The sequence below is a fragment of the Henckelia pumila genome, chromosome 2 (genome assembly GCF_033568475.1).
Source record: "Henckelia pumila isolate YLH828 chromosome 2, ASM3356847v2, whole genome shotgun sequence".
Classification (NCBI taxonomy): domain Eukaryota; kingdom Viridiplantae; phylum Streptophyta; class Magnoliopsida; order Lamiales; family Gesneriaceae; genus Henckelia; species Henckelia pumila.
In genome coordinates this window covers 160,656,952-160,675,070 of record NC_133121.1, presented here as the reverse complement: position 1 = coordinate 160,675,070, position 18,119 = coordinate 160,656,952, and the positions used below count along the sequence as shown (strand labels likewise).

At 35.2% G+C, this 18,119-nt stretch overlaps 1 protein-coding gene across 2 annotated transcripts; it reads left to right on the top strand.

Moving 5' to 3' along the window:
• Positions 1-4,770: 4,770 nt before the first annotated feature.
• On the top strand, positions 4,771-18,118 carry LOC140884461 (long chain acyl-CoA synthetase 6, peroxisomal-like). 2 transcript variants are annotated; one of them, XM_073291232.1, is made up of 23 exons: positions 4,772-5,044; positions 6,386-6,446; positions 6,552-6,629; positions 6,859-6,930; positions 7,031-7,112; positions 8,294-8,399; positions 8,480-8,556; positions 8,949-8,993; positions 9,091-9,177; positions 10,121-10,210; positions 10,338-10,417; positions 10,495-10,588; positions 13,470-13,558; positions 13,665-13,753; positions 15,397-15,526; positions 15,618-15,736; positions 15,940-16,063; positions 16,155-16,241; positions 16,508-16,611; positions 16,686-16,771; positions 17,592-17,678; positions 17,795-17,881; positions 17,980-18,118. In XM_073291232.1, exons 1-23 carry the CDS (start codon positions 4,927-4,929, stop codon positions 18,076-18,078), a joined length of 2,091 nt encoding a protein of 696 aa, XP_073147333.1. In that variant the 5' UTR covers positions 4,772-4,926; the 3' UTR covers positions 18,079-18,118. The 2 variants fall into 2 exon arrangements, with proteins under 2 accessions (XP_073147334.1, XP_073147333.1); XM_073291233.1 differs by lacking the exons at positions 17,592-17,678; positions 17,795-17,881; positions 17,980-18,118 and adding an exon at positions 17,523-17,562 and having other exon boundaries at positions 4,771-5,044.
• The last annotated feature ends 1 nt before the right edge of the window (position 18,119 follows it).

Sequence of the window (18,119 nt, the reverse complement as noted above, 5' to 3'; positions counted from 1 at the left end):
ACTCTACTCCCCTGTCGAGGCACGAGAGAATATCACAAATGTTATGAAAACTCTGTCCTTGATTTACAAGGAATATGTGGATGCTACAATTGAAAACATGCAAGAATCAAGAAATGGTTTGGAATCTCAAGGTAGTAACCAGGTTAGGAGAAATGTTGAAGATAGTAGAAGTTCATCTTCAGGATGGTTTGAGTTTTCTTCTTATTTAAGAGAAACTGAATTGGTGCAGCCAGAAAAATCTGAATTGGATGTTTATTTGGTGGAAGGGTGCCATTTGTATGAACCAGAAGAAAATTTTGATGCTTTGAGTTGGTGGAAGTTGAATACATATAAATTTCGAATACTATCTTCTTTAGAAAGAGATGTTTTACGCATACCAATCACCACAGTAGCTTCAAAAGCTACCTTTAGTGTGGGAAGTCATGTTATTGATAAGTGTCGTGCTTCTTTAGCTCCCACTATCGTGGAAATGCTGATGTGTGGAGGAGACTGGTGTCGAAAACAATATGGAGTGACCAAGAAGACAAATGTAAGATGATTAAGTACATTTGATGTTTTTATTGTTGAATAATAATTTTATTTTTATGATTTCAGGTTGAAAAACAACATTTAACAATTGAGTTGCCCAACAATTGAACAGACATTGGTATTCAAATTTATTTATTGAAGTTAACATCATTTTGTGTTATTGTTCATTTTAGTTATAATAATTGTATTTAACTATTTGATTTACATACAGGTTTGCATAATTTGAGGAAGTATTTTTTGTCGTGTGGTGAGTTGTTTTTAGGATTACCTGATTTGTTAGCATTATAGTGCATTATTATAAATTTTAGAAATACAATTATATTTATATGTAATATTACTGTTTTTAAAATTGTAGAATATAAATATACTTTCTTGGATTGTAGGATCGGTGGAGTATAATTTAGCAGACTTGGAGGAACTGATTTTATGAAGAATTTGTTAATTTCGTGGGATGAGACACTTATTGATTAAATGGATTGTTTTGATGAATTAGTGTTTTGTCATTTTGATGAGATATTTAAATATTGAAACTCATGATATGCATGAATTATATTTTGAGATAATTTAAGTTTTATTGTTAATTGGATGTATTTAGAATGTACATTTATTTACAAAAATTTTTATATCTTGTAACATAATATATTTTCAAATCAAGCTTCAAATCGAGCATTTTTGAACTCGAGCTCGAGCTTGCTATCGAATCGAACTCGAGCCAAAAATAAACTTATTTCGAACTTCGAATCGAGCTTCGAATAGTTCTATTCGAACTTGAACTCAAATACTAAAATTTTCTTATAGTTCGGCTCGGCTCGTTTACAGCCCTAGATGAGACTCCTCCATGGCAACTAATGCACCTGCTGAATCCGCTACACTTACTTTGTTCAATGCAGTCACTTGTGTAATCAAAGCAGACAACTGGGCAGAGATAAAAGTGAGAGGATCAACTGCATAAACTCCTACAGATTTCTTGACTACCGGTGATCTTCCTTTTCTTCCTCATGAAGCTCCCCCAACTACTCAAAACCAATTTCCTTCTGATCGTCTCTTTGAAACTCTACATCTTATTGAGTCGAATGTTAACCGCATTGAGGGTAGCATGGCCAAGCACTTCGCCACTTTTACAGTGTCTATCGATGCTTTGACTTATCGAGTTGCTCTGTTGGAGTCTTGATTTGACCACTTCATGGCTCATCCTCCGCCGCGGAATAAAGACAACTCTTAGATTTTATTTTTGTATTTAAGTTGTACTTTTTTAATTTCAATGTAATTTCTTTTAAGTTGTTTAATGAAATTAGCTTATGTTTTATTTCTCTCTGTTAAATTATTAGTATTTTTTATTATCGCAATAAGGGGAGAATAAAATTGGTTAAATAATAAAATTAATTAAATGGGGAGTTATTTAAATGTTTATGTTATTTTAATTCATATTTATTTCTCCTATTTAACAAAGTTTTGTGATCATCAAAAAGGGAGAGATTGTTACGCCTTAAACACATACAAATCTCGTGTTGTGAGATTAATGTTTTTAATGCATTAACAAGTTTCAAATATTATGTTTTGATGATTAAAAAACTAGGTCAATTTTTAATAATAATTTAAAGTGAGAAATTTGCAGATATTAAAAATTCTCGTCAAAGAAAAATATTGGAAGCAAGTACCGATAGCTAAAAATTGAAGAAGAATTTTATAATTAAGTGTTCAAAATTGTAGAGTTCGGAGGGTCCAAATATTTTCTATGAATTATTTAAAGAGTTCGGAAGCTAGTTCGGATGCTGCGAAGACAGAGTTCGGACGATCCGATCCAGGATCGGACAGTCCGAAGTATTTCCCTGAATATTTTATTCTTCGGAGGGTATTTCGGATGCTGCGAAGTCAAGTAGTACGGACGGTCTTCTATGAAGTTCATCAATTATGTTATTCTTCGGAGTCAAGTTCTGTGGCCACGAAGTTCATGTTTGGAGGATCCGAAGACCAGATTGGACGGTCCGATCTCTTTACGGCGATGATAGATTTTGTTCGGAGACTTTTTCCTGACAGTGAATTTAATGCAGCCGATCGGACGATCCGATCTCAGTTCGGACGGTCCGAACAGTGCCACATCCACATATTTTGAATTTGAATCAGCACAGTTAGGAGGCTCCGAAGTCCAGATCGGACGGTCCGATCTCACCCTATTCAGCACTATAAATAGAGACATTCCGAGGCCATTTCAAACACAACTCACACTTCCAACTCTCTCAAGTATTCAAGCATCTTCTGAGTGATTATTCAAACATTTTAATCATATTTCAAAGTCCCTCAATATATATTTTTGTATCGAGTTGTATAAGTGCTTGAAATTGTAGTTTTGTATACTCGAGTGTGAAGCCGAGTTTATCGAGTTGTTGTGGCTATCCTTGGAGCTCTTAAGGCCAAGTGTTTCGAGTTGTTGTGATGTTATCCTTGGAGTCCTTAAGGCCAAGAGACGCGGTAATCGTATTATTGTTGTATCGGCTAACTTGGAGCCATCAAGACCAAGACAAAGTGCCAGTGATACCTTGGTTAATCGATCTTAACCACTAAGGGGAGACGTAGACGATTTATCGTCAAACTTCCATAAACATATCCTCTCTATTTACTGCTTTATTTACTTTCCGTTATTTACTTTATTTACTTACTGCATTTATATTTGACTGTCCTAAGTCTTCTGCTTGCGTTTTTGCAAAATCATTTTAAATTTCTAAAGTTGCCAGTAGAACATAATTTCCCCATTAGGTTCCAACACTCATATTCTTAAAAGGGTTGACCCCGAAGGAGACCTCATCCCACATGAGTCAGAGACACATTGACTCATGCGGTGATTAAATCGAGGGATGTGCACGAGCGGCATGAACCTGAGTGAGGGAGCAACATGTCCAACCCTCAGAGCATACCCCACAATATTTCAGCAGAGAATATGTTCCACACAAGGATCGAACTCGCAACAGTGAAAAATTTCTTCCCACATCATCTTAGGCCTTATCAACTCGTCTATGCCCATGTGGACAATTTATCCTTATATTATCCGTTCCGTTGATTAGTACGTTCATCAAGGCCGGCCCTGGCCCTGGGCAGCCAGGGCACGCACCCAGGGCCCCACCCTTGTGTGGGGCCCCAAAAATTTTTTTTAAAAATTTTTTATATATATATTTATTTATATATAAATATTATATATTATGCTCTCACACAAAATTCATCCACATAAAAAACAGGATTTGAGTTTTTAATTTTGAGAGTTTCGATAATATTTTGCTCTTTTGTTAGTTTGTGGTTGCGTGCGATTACGTGAATTGACTATCAATAGTTTAAGAATTCAGAAAATAGAGAAGTACAGAATTTATGAAAATATACAAACACATTCAACAAAACGATCCAAGGTATGAATTACAAGACTCTTGTTCAATTTTATTTTATTTTCGAATTTTGATATATTGTTTAATCTTATTTTGATTTAATGTTTTTGTTCACATTATTTTGGTTTAAGGTAAGATATTAATATTGTTGTAATTTCACATAGATTCTGAAAAATTCGAGGATTACAGGTCTGAAAATGAATATTTTTCCTATGATCGTGGTTGCGTATCAAATTTTATTGACTATTCCTGTGACTGTAGCATCAGTTGAGAAAAGTTTTTTCAAGTTAAAATTATTGAAATTTTATTTGAGAACCACAATGAGTCAAGAATAACTGAATGATTTGGCGATCCTCTGCATTTAAAAAAAACATATTGGAAGGTATATCTTATGACGACATAATTGATGATTTTGTTTCAAAAAACATAAGAAAAGATAATTTTAAATAATATTTTTTGTTGATTAAATTATTTTAAAAAATTATGTAAACCTTTTTTCATTTGTGTACTTTATTGATTTATGTATTTTGGTTTATTTTAATTATGTTATTCGAATATATATATATATATATATATATATATATATATATAAATTTTCAAGTTAATACAAAAGGGTCCATGATTTAAACTTTGTTTAAGATCTCATTTTTTTTAGGACCGTCCTTGACGTTCATGCACATCCAAATCCAATTGTGAGTTCATATAAAAAAATAAAAAAAAATAAAAAAAAAAACAAGATAGAGAATCAAACATGGAGAGTATTACTGCACGGCACCGGCGAAAAGTCTTACCGCCATCCCCTCAAACTTATCTCTTTAATCACTCTCCAAATATTAGTATAATAATATAATATATAAATAATTCACATCACATTTTCATTTTCATCAATCTATTGAGAAGCGTGCCTTTTATCCTCTTATTATTTTATATTTAACACACGCAAAGACTACATTTTTACATCCACATTTTCATTTTCATCCATTCTTTTCCTTTCTTTGCGTTGTGTTTTTTATTGTAGCATAGTTTAATGGAATCGAGGGCGGAGCGGCGGCTGAGATTGATTCAAGGGCATCTCATCTCCTCTGAAGATGATGATTCACTGGCACGGTTTTCTGCCACCCCCACTGCTGCTGAATTCAGCCATGGTATTATCATTTTGCTGGTTGTTTTGTGTTTATGGGAGACTTCTTTTCAATCTTTGACCTTTCGTTGTTTTCTTTGAATGTTGTGTTGTCTCTTTTTTTAGCATGGATCCCTTTTGATCGATCGCACATTAGCATTTTCGTTGAAAAGTAGTGTTCCGCTTTTTTACTTTTTGTAACGGAGCATATTAGATGCTAAGAGATTCTGGTCAATCATCTGCGATTATGGGAATCTAGATGTGTAACCCTCTGGTGTGGCCAGTCCTGGTCGTATGAAGGGCCCATTTCTTTCGAGAAAAGATAGGAGTTCTTGGTACCTAAGAGCCCACTTCTTCTTTTTTTTTTTTTTTGGTCTCCTTTATATCTCCTGCCAAAGCTAATAGTTTGGACACACACGCTCATCATTATTAGACCACCCGATGTCTTGCCAACAAGAATTTAATAACTTCCTGCGATTTCCTGTTTCTTGGCATCTTCATGTAATAATTTTGGCATTGCACTGCGTCAATTATATATGTATCAGATTTCTGATGGCAACACAACTTGTTTCTATTTTCAATAATTTCTTTTATATTGTGGAAAATTATTCTGTTTACCTCTTTCATTATCAAACTGATCAATATTTCCTTTTCATAATAGATGATCTGGGCCATTGCATGACTGGAATATTCTTTAACCATTTCGTGGAAATCAGATTACAGGCATTGCCAGCCCAATAGAACTGGTTTTGATAACTTTTAGACCGTATATAAGGTTTCTGGAAGATTGGATTTTGTAAAATCTAGACTTGACTTTGTGTCACAACCTTCTTTGTATCATGTAAAAGTGAATATATATCAATTATTCTTCAAAAAGTAACTTTACTAGTCTGGAATTTGTGGGATTTTCAGACGTTTAATATTTACTTTGAAAGACCCACTTATATCGCTGAGCCTTCCTCCTTTTGAGGCCAACATGCTGATGCATGGAGAGACATGCACATAATTTATTTTATTCTTGTCCTTGGTCCTTTTTAGGTAGGGATATTCCTAAATTATATCTGTTGATATTTGACATTCATGTGTACAGATGAAATACAAGATACTTGGTTGATCTCAATTCAGCTTAGGATGGATAATTTGTGCCTTGTTATTCTTTTCTTATATATCTATGAGCAATATGAAATATTTATGTTTTTCCACATGCCAAGGGATATCTACTAAATTATTTAAAGGCAAGGTGTACTTACACAATTTTTATTGAATATGAGTGGATGTACTTAAAACTTGTGCACTTGGGGAATGATTGTATTTATCCCAATATTTTATAAGTTTAGTGTGGAAAATTAATTTTTAATATGTTCAGGTGAAAGATATAGTGTAGTTCTTCCTGAGAAATTGCGGACGGGGAAATGGAATGTCTACAGGTGCTCTCATTTCTTAAACTTAAACTAGTTGACATTCTTGTATTGTTTTGTCTCGTGAAAGGTATGCATTTTGACCCTTTCTTTGTAATGCTTGTCTTATGGAAGGTCCACAATCTCTCCACTGAAGCTTGTTGAAAGATACCTAAATCATCCTCAAATTGGCACATTGCATGATAATTTTCAGTGAGAATTCCTGCTGGTTTGGCAGTTACCATTCTGATGTTGATACTTGTGTTTGATATTTATTTTTATGAACCCTAGTTTTAGCTATTATGCGAATGTGTTGTTGGGTCACATTATTCTTTTTTCAAACTATCAATATCTAATGCTTCCATATATATTGGAGAATCTAATTTTTCATTAAGCTGTTATAGACTCGTATGGTTCCCTTGTAAGGTTATTTTACTTCCAGGCACGCAGTTGAAAATTTCCAAGACCATAAATACTTGGGCACACGTATTCGAATTGATGGAACTATCGGAGAGTAAGTTATCAAGGAAATCTTATCTTCTTGCGTTGGAAAAAAATTAAACTGAAGAAACCTAAATACTGTGTTGGCTTTATGTTATCCTCGTCATGTGAAGCTACAAATGGATGACATATGGAGAGGTAGGTACTGCTCGATCGGCAATAGGCTCTGGTCTCCGTCATCATGGTTTACAATCGGTATGTTATGGTAAACTTTTTTTCTTTATATGTCAATCTCGGCAGTCGGTGTGTTCAACACATATGATTTGATTGAAATGAAATTTTCCTTAAAAAAATCAGAAGAAAAATAAACGCAAATAAATTAGCTGATTTATCAATCAACTAGAGAAGGGAAATGTATGAAACAGTAATATTAGCTGGATCCTAATCTATTCAGATATCGAGAATTTAATTGATTGAAATGATTATTTTATTTGATTTTTGAATGCTACTCTTGAAACGAACGAATGAAATATGCTTTAAGCTTGCGTAAACGTTAAAAACCCAATTGATATGGACATGGAAGCAATTACTTTGTCAAATAGCATACTTTGTTGTTAAGCCCCTGATTGCCAAACTCATAAGGTGCTTGATAAGATTTTTTCATTATTTACTGCTCAAGAATGTGAAGATTGATTGCTAGTAGGATGATACACAGTCATGGAAAAAAATGCCTTGGCACAATGAATCGATGCTATATGCTGCTTGTCTTGTAAAGGTTAACTTACTCTCTCGTATTATATCATTTTTCCCGATGAGGATTAACAAAATATATTGCCATTTCATGTAGCAGTCATCATTCCATACCATATTGGCACTTATGCAACTCATAATTTTGTAACGACTCTTAAATGATACAGAATTGCGGTAAGGTGAATCAAAGGGATGAAAATTGGTTACGAAAACTCATAAGAGAGTGCTGAAATTGAAATTATGATTGTGCAATGCCTTTGGACTGCTTTGAAAAGTCAATGGCTTTTTAATAAAATAAAACTAAGTTGAAAAACTCAATGTTGAGCTGAATAAATCTGAAGACAAGTTTTTTCTCTTCTATTTGTTGTGACAGCTATGGGTCAAATAGATGGTGCTGCAGTGACACTAGGGTTTGACAATTATTTCTCTCCTCAAGAACTTTCAATAACTTTGATAATTCAATGTCAAAAGAGTGGATGTATTATTCTTCTCTTTTTGATACTCTGTTTGCACTTCTAGCACCAGAGTTGTTTTGGAAGTTGGAAGTTGAAAGTTGGAACATCTGTTAAATCTAACAAATGGCTCCTTTTCTTCTTTGATATGGATATTTGAACTTATTTATCATATATTTTGAGGTGTCATGCACACTATCAGTGAACTGAAGTAACTTGATTTTTTCGTGGAAGGGAGCTTGTATTGGACTTTATTTTATCAACAGACCAGAATGGCTCGTTGTCGATCATGCCTGCTCAGCATATGCATATATATCGGTTCCTTTATATGACACCCTTGGTCCGTAGGTTTGCACATTAATCATTCTTCTCTAGTCTAGTCACCTTTATAAAACTTGTGACAGTTTGGTTGTTTTGCAGGTCCTGATGCTGTTAAGTATATAGTCAATCATGCTGATATACGTGCAATTTTTTGTGTGCCCAATACCTTGAACACCGTGAGTCCTTTTCCTCCCTGTAATGTTTGGTTGCGGATGTGACAACCCATCAAATGTCTTCTGGAACACTCGCAACTGCGCTAGTTTTTACTCAACTTTAACATATAACACAAGGCATGGAAATGGTGACAGTGTAGTTTTGAAATCACTTGTACGTCTCTTGTTCCACCTAGTAAACTGGAAAAATTGAAAATAAAATAGCACCGCGTGGTATCATTATGTGGAGATGTATGATTGGATTTCGATGTCATGATCTTTGTAGCCGTTCTTTCTATTGCACCATTTATATTACCACGGACTGAGAAAGAAACACTATTGGTGGTGTTGTTCTTCATTGAAATTAATAGTTAAAGTTCTTGAAGTTTTTTAACTTATTTGTCTAAATTTTACAGCTTCTTACGTTCCTGTCAGAGATTCCATCTGTACGTGTTATAGTGGTATGCTCGGGAATCCAGTCTGACTTTTAATTTTGTAATTAAAAAAACATAGCACCATTTCTTTTAATTGTGTCTGAATGTTTCTTAAATAATTTAGGTAGTGGGAGGGATAGATGAACATCTTCCAGCTCTACCCTCCGCGTCAGGGGTTACAGTTATATCATATTCCAGGTTACTCGGTCAGGTAATTGTACTTTCTTTGCAGTGGCATGCTTTTCTTTTTGGACACTGCATTAATACTTTTAGTTTCACTGGATGCATAGGTGTTTTGGGGCCTGTGCTAAAGATACTAGTCAATTTTTCTCTCGCAAAAATTGGTAGATACATGTCAAATTTCATTGGTAACATGAAAGATCAGCCAAAAGTTCTTGTTACATACAGTGGTTTTTCTGGCTAAAAAGAATTGTGATTTGTGAAAATGTTGGTTTTAGAATGAAGTTGAATGGTTGTCTATCATATTCTTTTACATTTATCATTTATCTATTTAGGCTCGTCATAATCATATTAAATAGTGGTAAATACTGTAGCAAGGCATGTCGAAAACCTCAAACATTCCAAAAAATGTATTGCTTATTTTGCTCAATCCGTATCCCTTGAATTCTGTTCCGGTATCAATCTGTGTCAAGTACTGAGGCAACACATGTTCCGAGGATCAATATCTTTCCCTTGAATTATGCCTTGCCTTATAACCAACCCAGTTTAACTTGTCGCTTCCAAGCTACGAAATTCTGTCTGTCTGAAACTTGAGAGGAGAAATGGATGTATGCTTCTTTTGTGAATCTTTCCGATGACTGGAATGCAAATTTCAGTATAAGCAACACAAGAAACGTTCCTTGTTCCTTGTTCCTTGTTCCTTGTTCCTTGTTCCTTTACTTGAGCAGCTTGTTGCCACCATTTTGTTTTTAAATGCGACGTGCATTGGAATAAGACGATATTTGTGGCCTCCTTCCCACTTCTATATTGAAGCAACTGGACGAAATTTTTCTTCTTTCCTTTACTTCTAGTATGTTTTCCAAGTAATAACTTAGTTCTTTGCTTTATCCTAATTTGGATGCTTGCTTCGGAAAACAATTGCCCAGTGATTGAAAGATCAATATATAAATCCTGGTAGTTTTTGTACTTGTTAGGGCCGCGGTAATATGCATCCATTTTGTCCTCCCAAACCTGAGGATACAGCCACTATATGCTATACAAGCGGTACTACTGGGACACCAAAGGTACAGTTGTCAGTATTAATTTTTGGATATAGACAGCTGAAGCATCCTAAAAAATTGGTGGTTATTACAACGCAATGCCACTTTTTCTTGTTTTCCCATCTGTTTCATTTTATTTTACTTTGCACAGGGAGTTGTATTGTCACATGGAAATTTGATAGCAAGTATTGCTGGAATGACACGTTCAGTCACATTTTATTCCTCAGATATGTGAGTTTTGTCTTGTATTACATGTATTATTTCTATTGCCCTTTTAATCATGGAATAACTTGTTACTCTTTTGACAGTTACATATCTTATCTTCCCCTGGCACACATCTATGAGCGAGCTAATCAAATCATGAGTGTGTACTACGGTGTTGCCATTGGCTTCTACCAGGGGGTATGTGATTCCTGCATGGCAGATCTTTTTCTTCCAGGGATCTGTCTATACACTTGAGGGTATTGTTGGCTTTGTTTTACATGTATACCTGAATAAAGAAAACATAATTCTGAAACTTGATAGCTTGAAAAGAATATACTTCCGTAGCTTCTCACCCTCCCTCCTCTTGCTTTCTCTCTGCCTTAGATAATTTTCATGATATATGATAGTGGAACGTAAGATGATTACTTCGTAGAAGAACTGGGTCATTAAGTGCTTTTTGTTTAGAAAATTGACTAGCCGAGGCATCCTATTTTTAGTTTTTACTATCATACAGAAGTGGTGAGAGAAGTTATCCTTGTCTAGTAATTAGTACTTAATTATATTTCTCATTCTGGATTTAAATGATGCATAAAATTGGTTAACACCCGTCGACACAAAATCAATTACAAGTGGGATCTGTTTCCAAATAGTGTTTCTTATACCTACTGAGTGGCTACAGTAGGGACTCACTTAGTCACTGAGCAGTGGAAATTATGTCCAGGTTACGATCATTAACCAATAGCTTAAAAATTGGAAATAGGAATTGCAATGTTCAGCTTTTGGCTATTAATTGATAAAGTTAAAGTGCCTTGATGGAGCTTAATTGTGAAGAAGAGGTGGTTGACTTGGTGGCAGAAACCGGTTGTGTTGTGGGAGAGATTCTTGGCCTATTAAATACTTGGGGATTTCATTTCCGTTGGAGGTAATTCAGTGAAATTATCGTTTTGGGAACTGATTTTGTCTAAGATTGCAAAGAAATTAGCAACTAGCAAGTTGGAAGAAGACATTTTTGTCCAGACTCCAGAAGGGGTAGAATGACATTAATTCCAGCAGTGTTGAATGTTTTGCCGATGTATTTCATGTCTCTGTTTGGAGTACCGAAAGGTGTAGCGGATGTTATGGAAAAGATTATGAGAGATTTCCTTTGGGAAGGAGCTGACGGGGATTCACATGATCATTGTGTGGCTTGGGATAAGGTCTGTACACCGAAGGAAAAAGGCGGTCTGGATATTGGGAATATTTCCTTAACGAATAGGGCTCTTCTAGGAAAGTGCAGGTGGAGATTTTCACGAGAGAGGGAGAGAGGCATTGTGGAGAAAAGTTATTGTTAGTAGGTACGGGATGCAGAATAATGGATAGGATGCAGGGTTGGCTAGCATCGTCACATTTAGAAGCCCTTGGAAGTGTATCTCCAAAGTTTACCCGGTTTTCATCCCGTCGGTGAGAGCAGTGCTCAAAAGAGGTAACATTTTAAGATTTTGGGAAGACAAGTGGTGGGGGGATTCTGCTTCCAAGGATCTTTATCATTCTCTCTTCCAGTTATCTTCGTTCATATTTCTCTAATTTCTCGTTTTGCTTGGTTGGAAAGTCAATCCCTAGATTCGATTGTCTCGTGGAATTTTCATTTTAGGCGGGTTTTGACAGATGTGGAAGATGATGACTTGAGTCTTTTGTTAGAATCCTTAGAGAGGGCTAGGTTGGATGCAGGGGCTTCGGATTTTAGGAAGTGGGTGGGTGATTCTTTGGGTTTTTTCTCGGTTAAATATTTCTATGAGTTCTCTTTCCTTGACAGGGATTCCCTTCGTTCTCATTGTTTCATGTCATTTGGAAAATGCTTATCCCATCGAAGGTTCAAGTTTTTCGTGGGATGCAGTGCAAGGAAAGCTTCCAACCTGTGACACTTTGCAAAAGCATTGGCCCTCTTGTTCTCCAAGCATAGTTGTCAATAGCGCTTCAGCGAGGCGCAATGCCTGCACTTCAGTGTGCTTCAAAGCGCACGACATCCATGAAGTGTGCGCTTCTATGCGCTTTTTTGTGCTTTGCGCTTCACATAGAAGCGTGCTTCGGAGAACAGCTTTTTTTAAAAAAAAATATTTGAGAGAGGTGAAATTGCCTTTTAAAGTGCTATTTATCCTTTATTTACCCTGAAAAAAACATAGAAACCCCAACATCAAATTGCCTTTCCTCCCCAACGCCTCTGCCCTTGTGTCATTTCGTCATTTGCTCTCTGCATTTTAATATTTGATATTCAAAAGATGAAGATTATGATGATTTCAATATTTGATGTCTTATGCTTCATAAATTTTATTTAAAAAGTGAATGTTTTTATATTTTTTAAGAATAATTTTTTATTGTTCCGTAAAGCGTGTGCTTCGCTTTGCACTTCAAGCGACACTTGAGCGCTTTAATTCGCCTTGCGCTTTTGACAACTATGTCTCCAAATCCAAGTTGGTGTGTGCTTTGTCGGCGGGATGTGGAAACACAGAACAACATATTCATTCACTGTCCTTTCACCAGTGGCCTTTGTATAGGGCTCTGGCTGAGTTGGGTTTCTTGTAGATAACTCCAAGGTAAACAAAGGATTTATTTGCGGGTGATCCAGGGCGCGAACTTGGTAGGAGGGGGAGACTACTTTGGACGGTGATTCATTGTATTTGCTGGCACGTTTGGCTGGAGAGGAACAAGAGAATTTTTTAAGATAAAGCGGAATCGGGAGTTGTGTGTTGGTAAAAGATCAAACTGAAGGCCTCTACGTGGATTAGGAATCATAAAGAGTTTGCTATATTCTCGATTCTAGATTTAGTCAGAGATTGAAGTGTTATATTTTGTTGATATTTAGTGGGTACTAAGAGTTCCGTCAGCGGATATCTTATCCGCCTTTTGTAATTATCACACGATCCTTTTCATATATATAGTATAATATGTTCTCGTTTCTTATTTTAAAAAAATTGATAAAGTTGAAGTTTCTACTTTGTTTAATGGTTTTCCCACTGCACATGCAGAGTATGTTCTTTGTTGGAAAATTTGAATTGTTATGTCGTATGAGTGTTCTATGCATGAAATTTGCTACAAACTGCAGGATAACTTGAAGTTGATGGATGATTTAGCTGCTCTAAGACCCACGATATTTTCAAGTGTTCCTCGTCTATACAACAGAATTTATGCTGGGTATCAACTGATTGATTATGTCCATTTAATTATTGCTTGAAAGTTGAAACTTTTCATTAGAATTTAGAAGTCTAGTATGATATTCATTTGGGGTGTGTAATTGCAGGATAACTGGTGCTGTAAAAACTTCTGGTGCCCTGAAGGAGAAGTTATTTAATGCAGCATACAATTCAAAAAGGCAAGCCTTGATAAATGGTATGACCTAGTGCAACTTAGTATATTTGTTCTTACAGTTCTCTTTTGTAATCTCTGGTTCATCGTAGTGGAATTTTTTAGTTGCAGCGAGCAAGTTGTTAAAAGCGAGGGTGAGAGGCGCCACCAGGCGACCCCTCTGCGCCTGCGCCTTGGTATAATAAGGCGAGCCTAGAGCCTTTGAAGCCCATTGAGACGCGCTGTTATTCCTTTTTTTTATTTCTGTTTTAAAATTTAAGATAAAGGGAGGAAAATCTACCAAACCCTAGAATAAAATAAATGGGATAAAGAAATTCATATATTTCCTTAATTATTTAATTTAAAGAATATTTAATTGAGGTTCTATTTCCCAAAATATTAGAAAATGACATTTATAGATAGTTGGATAACAGATATAAAGTAGGATTTAAATTGCCAATCAGCCTTAAACTAGAAATTAGTGGAGAAAATTTCTCCACTAGTAATCTAGATTAGAAAAATAAAAGTAATGCAGAAATATGCGAATAATGAAAGATTTTTACCCCATTCTAAATAGGGGTGTCAAAACTCAATCTAACCCGCCAACCCGATCCGAAAAATTTCTAATGAAAGATTTGGGTTTGGGGTTTTTTGGGTTCTGGTCGAATCGGTTTGACCCGATAGCTAACCCGAAAAAAGTAACCGGGTTGGGTTCGGGTCAAACCCTGGTTGATCCGAGATGACACGAAAATTTGTATTATTATTATTTTTTATATAAAATTAAGAAAGATTTTCTACATTTTTATACATTGTATGTTTGAAATTTTTTTATTGTATATTGATATAATAGATTTTCGTCATTTAAATGTTTATTTTGTACAATTTTTATTTTTTAAAATAATTTTTTTTGTTTTGTAGTAAATATACTTTAAATTTTCTACAACTATACTTTCAAATTTAAATTATATATAAGTTTAAATTTTGTTATTATGTGATTAAATTAAATATTACTATTATTATTGTGTGTTTTGAATTTTTATTTAATTATTTTTTTAAAAAAATACAAATAAAAATAAAAAAACGGGTTGGTTCGGGTTAGTCGGGTTCTGGTTCGCCATTTTCGGGTTGGCGAAAATTTTTAAAAATTTCTCAACCCAACTCGAACCCACCCGACCTACCCGAATTGACACTCCTATATAAAAAAGATAGCCACTTTACCACAAAATAGCTTAGTAGATAAATATTTTTTTGTGACGATATAACTTTTCTTAGCTTAAGCTCTAATTATTTCAATAAAAATGTTTTGTCATGTAGTAGCAATAAATAGATATATTTTTCTAAAAATTAATAGCGCGCCTTGTTTCGATAAGGCACGCGCCTTGTGCCTTTAACAACTATAGTAGCAAGTGGACGTCGCTCTCACGTCATCAGAGCCACTATAAATTTTGTGTACATTCTGTGTTTTTTTTTCACCAATTATTGTTGCTTACAATAGATTAGGGCTTTGGTCCTGATATCTATATTGTTTAAGTTCTCTTTGTACTCTTACCTATTAAATTCCCTAGTAGTTTTTTTTTCAGCAAATTATGTAGCGCAAGATTCAAGATTTGGCTTGACTTGATTTCTTACCTCCTAAAATACGTTTTATAGGGTTTCTGCATATGTTTACAATATTCAGTGCATTTTAGGTCGAAAACCATCGCCAATGTGGGATAGATTGGTATTCAACAAAATAAAGGACAAACTTGGAGGTCGAGTTCGTTACATGACCTCAGGTGCTTCACCTTTGTCTCCTGATGTGATGGAGTTTTTAAGGGTGTAAGTTTATTTTCACATTCTTCCATTGCATAACCAATATGACCCGTTCCAGCCGTTTTAGTCACTCTCTTGCCTAAACACCTATCTGCAGATGTTTTGGCTGTCAAGTAATTGAAGGCTATGGTATGACCGAGACTTCCTGTGTCATAAGTTCCATGCAGGAGGACGACAACTTAACTGATCATGTTGGTTCTCCCAACCCTGCATGTGGTAAATAACCAAATTATTTATGCCAATGTCAACACTGTGATGCTGCAGAATCTTTAGCATGTAAAATATTTTTATTTCCTCATCCTTGAAGAGAACTCTTGAAAAGAGGGAATATTAGAGAGCTTAAGAAGATGCAGTATATCTTAAGCTTTTTCCTTCAATGATATGATGGTTCTTTTCAATCGATTTCAAATTCTTCGCAGAGATCAAGCTAGTGGATGTTCCTGAGATGAATTACACTTCTGAGGATCTACCTCATCCTCGCGGGGAGATCTGTGTCAGAGGACCCATTGTTTTCCAAGGCTATTTCAAAGATGAACTTCAGACGTACTCACCTTTCTGAATTAGAGTTTTATGTGCTGAGATTGAAGTTTCTATTCAAATCATAGTTGCTTTTTTTTAATATAATGATTAACAGGAGAGAGGTATTAGACGATGAAGGCTGGCTGCACACAGGAGATATTGGATTATGGCTACCTGGTGGCCGCCTAAGAATTATTGATAGGCAAGTTTTGACATCGCCACAAGACATCCCTATTCATGCTAAAAAAATGCAGTTAGTTTGGGTAGTTATTTTATCTTTTTATTGATCTTTAAATGTCACTATTCAGTTGAGGACCTTCAATGAGGTTTGAAAATAAAGATATCGATTTTTTCTTTAAATATCGTTTTTGGTTCAATATTTTGCTTGAACTGCTTTAGTCTGAAAGTTTTCTTTTTCTAGTCAGGTTTTGGTCAAGGTGCAAATATTTAACTTTTCACTGTTAACAGGAAAAAGAACATTTTTAAGTTGGCCCAGGGCGAGTACATAGCTCCAGAGAAAATTGAGAATGTCTATGCAAAATGTAAATTTGTTTCACAGTGCTTCATATATGGTAAAGCTTACTTTTGTCTCCTATATAAAAATTTCCACTGTTTATTTTTACTGAAAGTATCATCCTGTTCATAGGCGATAGCTTGAACTCCTCTTTAGTTGCTGTTGTCTGCATCGAGCCCGAGTCATTAAAGGATTGGGCTGTATCACAAGGTGTCAAGGTAATTTATACCCTTCTACTTGTTCGGCGGCAGAAAATTATGGTAGCACTGATATTATCTGATATTATCATCTTACATTTGATTCAGTATATAGTATAGGGTGCTCCGATGCTACACATAAGATAGTACCCCAACTCTTAATCCAAGAGCTATATGAGGCCGCATGCATTTTTTTAACATGGGTGCACATTGCATTACATGCCTTGTATTAACACTTGGGACACTATCCATATGATAGCATGAATAGTGTTGGATCCTTTTCCACGTATGTGAAGCTGCATTTTCTCATTTCTTATCTAATAATATAAAATCTCTCTTATTTACACAGCTATTTATACAAAATATTTAATGTACTCTGTCTGCGATAAAGTAAAACAATCCTTGAAAATCTTCTGGGAAAGGGACTTAAAAAATTACGACATTCTTTGATAATTGGATCCGCCTCCAATATATGAAACTGGAACACGGAAAATGTTGATTTTGTTTTGTTTTGAAGGAAAATAGTAGGGAAAGGCTTGGACAATAGTCATCACGAGATCTGGTTAATTATGCATGCACTCCATTCGTCTTTTAATTGATGGTTGATCTCATTTTCATTTTTTTTTATTTGAACATGATTCAAATGGAGCATCTGCGAAAAATGGAATGAATTCACAAAATTTTGGGAACTCAAATTTGGAATCTTTATTCGTCGTCTTCAGTCTAAAGAAAATATTTGCACTTGTTCCTTATGTTTGTTATTTCGTTGAAGAGGAAGACGGTTTGATGTACGAGTTCTGTATCTATCTTATGTACCTGGTGAACTTTACATGTATCATAGCATGATAATTTGGGTGAGCTATGTTCCAATCCAAGAGCAAAGGCAGCAGTTCTCGCCGAGATGGATGCTGTTGGAAAAGAAGCTCAGGTAATCTGATTTCACGGAGATTTTACTTTATAATTTCATTAAGAAGATTTGGTTTTGAAGTTAGGCATCTGAATCAATTATATGCATATATATGATTATTTGAATTTGCTGAGCAGTTGAGAGGTTTCGAATATGCAAAAGCTGTGACGTTGGTGCCAGAGCCATTCACAGTGGAGAATGGCCTGTTAACACCTACCTTCAAGGTATTCAACTTTACATTAAATCTCAGATGTAAATAAACGTCCGAGGTTGAGATTGCTAAATACTAATTTTGCATTAAACACTTGTTTTGGAAATTCAGGTGAAGAGGCCTCAAGCAAAGGCATACTTCGCTGAAGCAATATCTGTGATGTACAAGGAGCTTCAAACATCTGATCCGACACCCCAGGCAATGTTGTAACAGGGAGTCTGTTATCGACAATGACAGATACTTTCTTGAAT

What these genes read in the sequence shown, in the direction of transcription:
- LOC140884461 (XM_073291232.1), top strand. Translation starts at nt 4,927, where the DNA reads ATGGAATCGAGGGCGGAGCGGCGGCTGAGATTGATTCAAGGGCATCTC. An exon ending in ATTGATGGAACTATCGGAGA is followed by an intron (nt 6,931 to 7,030) that starts GTAAGTTATCAA and finishes CGTCATGTGAAG; the next exon opens with CTACAAATGGATGACATATG. An exon ending in TCCTTTATATGACACCCTTG is followed by an intron (nt 8,400 to 8,479) that starts GTCCGTAGGTTT and finishes GTTGTTTTGCAG; the next exon opens with GTCCTGATGCTGTTAAGTAT.